The 6,257-nt window shown below is 43.1% G+C and overlaps 1 protein-coding gene across 1 annotated transcript; it reads left to right on the top strand.

Moving 5' to 3' along the window:
- Nucleotides 1-1,155: 1,155 nt before the first annotated feature.
- MRS44_007047 (uncharacterized protein) lies at nucleotides 1,156-4,873 on the top strand (the record flags this gene model as incomplete). The annotated part of the gene is made up of 4 exons (XM_065621977.1): nucleotides 1,156-1,350; nucleotides 1,407-1,682; nucleotides 2,991-3,824; nucleotides 3,878-4,873. 4 exons carry the CDS (start codon nucleotides 1,156-1,158, stop codon nucleotides 4,871-4,873), a joined length of 2,301 nt encoding a protein of 766 aa, XP_065478049.1.
- Nucleotides 4,874-6,257: the final 1,384 nt, after the last annotated feature.

The following is a 6,257-nucleotide window of genomic DNA, read 5'->3' as shown; positions in this document are numbered from 1 at the left end:
TACCCTTGATCTGGCGTATTTTAATTCGACTGAACCCCTCGTCGTGACCTGTGCGAAGGTCCTTGCGCACTGAAGAGATAGGAAATGATTTACTAGCTGTCGAGATACTGATAAACCCACAAACGGACGAATTGCGCGACTGTAAGAGGCGCAAAACCTATTCATGCTACTGAATATAAGCGCGGCGTCCCGAAGAGAGTATCTCATTCGAGTCGCTGGCGAGATTGTAACCAGAATTGATAACCGTTCAACCCTGAATACACAAGTTGGCTCAACCTGAGCCACGATGCTGCCCCTTCTGAAGCCACCATCTCAGAACGGGGATTCATTCGAACCCCTGCTAGAGCTAATCAGTCACAGATCCACCAACGATAAACTCAATTCCTTAGCCCGTCTTGTTAACGCTTATCTACGTGGGTGGCCTTGAAAGGGCGAGAAACAACGTATCCTGTGATGCTGATTGGCTGACGCAACGCCCAAACCCTGCAACTTGGCTGTACCAAGTCGACGAGAAACGATGTTGAAAGCCTCATAAGGGCGTCGTAAATTTACAATTAGTTTCGGGTGTCGGCATCACGTTACAGCGAACCAATACGATCCCAGCAGCCGCAGCGTGGCTAGCGCCATGGCGTCTCCGTGCCTCCACTGATTTCACAATGATTTCACCGATCGGACTGGCCAGAATAGAAATATCTGTCTTCTGGCTTCATTCTTGGCAAAACTTATCCATCATTTCCACAAGCAATACAGGACACTTTGTTCAGCAGCGGGACCTATTCCAGCTCGAAGCAGATACGCTGTGAACATGGGTATAATCCACCATCATTCATATGGCAAACACAAAATATGCCCCGACCCCTCTTTGAATGAAGGTACAGAAGATCCACTTATCACGACGCGAAGTTTGCTAATAACAAGCAGATGCCCCGAACGATCTCGTTGGGGGCATGACTTTCTATCACCTGAATATTATCATCTCTGGAACATGCGCTGCATTTACTATCGCCGTTATGATGGTCTTCAAACAACTTCATGCGACACATCTTTCAAACCCCTCAGAGCAGGTCAAGTAGGTAGCTTTTAAGAGGGGTTTTGGAAATCGATCGCTAATCAGAATTTGCTTCCAGGATTATGCGCATTAGTACCCTCATCACTATGTATTCTCTTATATCATTCCTTTCAGTCTGCTTCCCTACAGCGGAGGTGTACATCGATCCGTGGTTGAGCCTCGTTGAAGGTCTCGCCTTCTGTTCGTTCTTCCTGCTCCTGTGCGACTACGTCTGCCCCAACATCGATCAACGCGAAGTCTTTTTTGCGACGAAGAAGACAAGTGGAGTAAAATGGTTCAGGGTATGATGGCTGGAAGTATCTTTGCATCTCGAGGCATGCTAATACTATATAATCAGATTCGCTGGTTCATGGTCTTCCAAATGCCGATCGTTGCACTTATTGTGTCAATCGCAACTGATGTTACTGCGGCTGTCGGGATCTATTGCCGATGGAGCTTCATGCCTGAGTTTGCCAAGTTTTGGCTACGCTTGATTCAGATAATCTCCTTGGTCACCGCCGTGCTGTCTATTCTGCAGTTTTACCACTTCCTGAAAACGGACCTTACACAGCGCCGACCTCTTCTGAAGTTAATAGCCTTTAAGATCATCGTCTTCTTAAATTTTGTACAAGGAGTAAGTCTGCTTGCCCTTGCCAGCTTGTCCTAAAAAAGAGAAACCGTTGCGCTGACTGCCCTCTTTTAGATACTATTCTGGGTCCTTACGGATATTGGGGCACTGAAAGAGACAGCCACGCTGACCTTTGCAGATCTCCATATCGGGATTCCTAACTTACTTGTCTGTATAGAGATGGTTCCTCTGTCGCTATTCTTTTTATGGGTATATTCCTGGCGCGTTTATGTCAACAAGAATAGTCACGGAAGCTGTATAACTATGGACCGACCCGGCCAGCGCTCGAGACTATACCAGGGAGGTCCACTCGGTGTTCATGCCTGGCTTACTATGATCAAACCCTCCGGCATTATTGAATCTATCTTGGTTGTGCCTGGACGGAGTGGTCCACTAACGGAATCTCATGGCGAGGATGACGGAGTTGATAACCAGCCCCTCAATCCCAGCAGATAGCGGTTATCAACCGAGAGTCCAGGGCCCAGTTATGGACCCTAGCACAGGACACTCTGCTGCAGCGCTCCGAACAAAACAAAACACTACCAAACCAAATCAGTACAAAACAAAGCAAAATTGAAGCTATTCAAAATAATACTAGCCTACCGTTTTGTATTGGTAATTTTGGTATATTTTGGTAAAATCCCCCCTGTCAGTCGGCCGTATGGTAAGTGCTTCCGAAGGCCCAAAAGTCCACTTTTCCAGTCAAAATTTTGCACATGGGCCCATCGCCAACATCGTCAAGATGGCTAATCCCAAAGATCCATTTTTCGACGATTCCTCGTCGGTATCGAGCCTGGCGCCTAGCCAGTCAGTCTTCCGGGGCTCTCACAAACATTCCGCACGCCGGTGGTGGCGCCTTTTCAGTTCTTCGCCGAGCTCGCAGCGCAAAGAACCATGTCAGACAACTAGCTCCATAGGGATCATTGATGGCACAAGTCAATTGATGAGAATTATCTAAAGAACTAAGGAAATTGAATATCCATGTGTTCAGGCACAGCTATTTAAGCTCATGTCGTTAGGATTGAAATCTTTGATGCGACAAACCAACTTGATGATGTCGACGAAGCAAACCTCCCAAGTGCAGTATGCGATATGCCGAAGATCCTAATTAACAGCAAGCCCTATATTCGGGCGGAGTGGGTGGATAAAAGGTCTCCGATCGCATTGTACGGCTCACGCTTCGTGAAGCTCGATCGCGAACACTGAAACCGTGGCGAATACTGGCTCTGTGATCTCTGTGATGAGCAGGGTATCACAACGATTTTTTCCCTGCCCAGAGGTACGACTTCTGGACCGCTGGACCACTTGCGGCAGCAACACAGACTTCTTCGCTCTCGTACCTCTTCTGTAGAGGGAAGCGATTCGACTGACTCTGAAGCGAATCCGCGCCCACAGAAGAGTCAGAGGACTCTACAGGAGAGCCTGCAGAAGGCTGTTATGAGTAAATCGACGGGGCAGACTTTCCGAGATACACTGTTAGGCTGGATATCGAAGGCGAATATTCTCTTTTCTAGAATCGAAAACCCGCTTTTTCGCCAGCTTCTCTGCTTGTTAAATAAGAATCTTGTTCAGGAGCTTCTGCCTCTATGCGGAAATACTATCAAATTGTGGCTCAACGCCGAGGTCGAATCACAGAAAGGGCTCCTGAGAATAGAGCTCGCCGTCTCCCCTTTCAAGAAGCATCTCTCTTTCGATCTCTGGACCTCCCCGAATCAATACGCGCTCCTCAGTATCGCCGTTCACTTCGTCAGCGCCTCGCAACAGCTTCAATCTCGCTTCCTAGCCCTCAACCGCGTACTCGGCAGTCCCGGTAGTAAGAATCTCGGTCCAGTTTTACAGAGCATAATCGAAGATTTCGCGACCTCCGAGACTCTCGGCTACTTGACTGCTGATAACGCAGACTCGTGCGACGCCGCAGTTACGGAGCTCTTTTGCGGCCTTTCAGGTGCAGAATCTGCCACCGACGAAATCGCAGAGCTTAACGCTCAACGCAGGATTCGCTGTGTTAATCACCAAATAAACCTCGTTGCAACCGGATTCTTCGGAGGCTCGAAGAAGGAGGCGCTCAAGAAGCTTGATCCTCACTCAGAGGAGTATAAATCTTTGCTAGAAGAGATCAAATTCCTTGAAGACTGGCGTCAATCGTCAGTAATTCAAAGGTTACACAACCTGATGAGCTGGATCAGAGAAGATCTCCGTAGCGGAGAGAGCGGTTTCTCGACCTTACCTACGGAAAGCTTACGGAGGAGGAGCTCCTTGAATTCGGCCAGGTCCTCTGGAACCTTCGCGACCTTGGCGGGTTGATGATAAAGCAGGATAACGATACGAGATGGGACTCTTTCCTCGCCTCTGTAGAGAGAGCGATGAAGTTAAAAGATCCGATCAAGGTTTTCCAGAGGAGGGCGCTTCAAGAGAGGGACGCCAATCGCCGCCTCCCTGCGGAATACGCATTGCATGACAACTGGTCTTTCCTCGCGATCGTGATTGAAATACTCACGCCCTGTCAACGGCTCACGAAGCTATTCGAAAGCAGGGCGCCTCATTTCGCGGAAGTAGCAGCTTCGTTATACTATCTCCTCGACCACTTTCGCGAGAAGAAAAAGGTCTACGCCGACGGGCTGGTCAATCAAGAAATAACCGGCCCTGAATATGCCGGCCGCTCCATGTTCATCGGTGACGATGTTCCAGCTCTGCGACCGACTACACCGCTGGAATCTCAATCGCAGCGGCCGCAGCGCGAAAGACGACTCCCGGAGCGATACGGAGGTTGCGCCATGAAGTTACCTGGCACGATCCGAGCCACCATTATGTGCGAATCTGGCGAATCTGGCAAATCCGGCGATTACGAAGATCTTACTTTCTCTGACGATAAGAACCTTCACGCTTTGCGTGCCAGTCTTTCAGTAGCGTTCTTTAAAATTGAGAAATACATTGCTACTCTCGACCACTCGCCTGCCTACCGGGCAGCGATGATCCTACACCCTGGCCTCAAGAAGCGATGGATTGAGAAGAACCTTGATGAAGAACATGCTCAACACGTGTTTTCCACCTTCACGAAGTTCTTCGATGACCAATACAACAAGCTTGACCTTCAAGATAACCAGCCGGTTGATCAGGCCCAGACATGTTACCTCATCGATGACGACTTCTACGGTAAGCCTGAGGACTTAACACAGAAGGATGAGCGTACTTCCTAATTCTCGGGGCCGTTGTTACCTGTGAAAGACCCGTTAGAGTGGTGGCGGCAGCACCAGGATTCGTTGCCACGGTTCGCAAAAATGGCCTTCGATATACTGTCAATTCCGGCCACTTCGTGTGAGTGCGAGAGAACGTTCAGCCATTGCAAATTAGCGGTATCAACGCAGAGACACAGTCTGAAAGATTTGACAATCGAGAAGCTCATATGCCTCAAGTTTTAACTGGGAAATGGGGCAATTTGAAGCACGTGTGTTACTTACAGATCCAATGATTGTTGGCTGTCTCCCGACTTACTAAGCCTTTGATACCATATTGGTAACTGTTGATAAGTCAGGCTTATCCTTAAACCTATGTGTATTGCTTATATTATTATTCTTAAGGGAATCTCCTTTTGCCCTTTTAGGCTATAATATAGCCTTCCTAATTAGGCCTAATATGCTAATAATCTAGAGATTACTTAGCCTAATATTAAAGGCATATAATTACCCTTAGAGCTATTATATAGGGCCTAATTTAATATGCCTCTTTAATATAAAGGCATTGCCCTAATATTATTAATATTATCTTAAAATAGCTTTTTTTATTAAGATAACCTTTAATTAAAGCTTAGATATTTTTATATATTTTCTTAGGTCTTTATATTACTTAAGTATATATAAAATTACTTTTATTTCTTTTATATTTATAATAGCTTATTTATTTTAATTCTTATTAAAGGCTTAAAATATTTAAGCCTAAGTAATTTTAATATTATAGGTATTAATTTCTAATTAAATAGAATTTTATTTTCTTTAAATATTAATATTATTTTTTAATATATTTCTTTTTATAATATATATTATTAAGTTAATTTATTTCTTTTATAACCTTAATTATATTTTTATTAAATTATTTAAGCTTATTAAGATTTTATTTTATTATATATAATTATTAATAAATTAAAAACTTATATTTATTATAATTATAATTATAAGAAATATAATATAATAAATACTTTTAATTCTTTTTATTTTTATTAACTTTTTATAAATACCCTTAGAATTTCTAAGTATAATTTAAGCTTATTAAATTATTATAAAAGGCTTTTAATAATAATATAATAACTTAAATAATAATTAATTTTACTATTAAATTAAGTAAGTAATTATTACTTTAATTAATTATAGTTTTACTTAAAATTTAATTCTTAAGTACTTAATTAAATTAACTTTAAATACTTTTATTAAGATTACCTTAAAAAATAATACTTTAAGAGCTAATTTTTTCTTAATAATTATTTTTTTTTTTTATAATTAATATATATCTTTTTTTCTTTATTAAGTCTTTATAATTAACTTATATATCTTATAAATAAATACTAAGCTTTCTTTTTTTAAGGTTTAA

This window comes from Fusarium solani (genome assembly GCF_023522795.1).
Source record: "Fusarium solani strain SB1 chromosome Unknown bctg00000003_1, whole genome shotgun sequence".
NCBI classification, from domain to species: Eukaryota; Fungi; Ascomycota; class Sordariomycetes; order Hypocreales; family Nectriaceae; genus Fusarium; species Fusarium solani.
The sequence above is the reverse complement of the archived record's forward strand: the minus strand, read 5'-3'. Positions and strand labels throughout refer to the sequence as shown.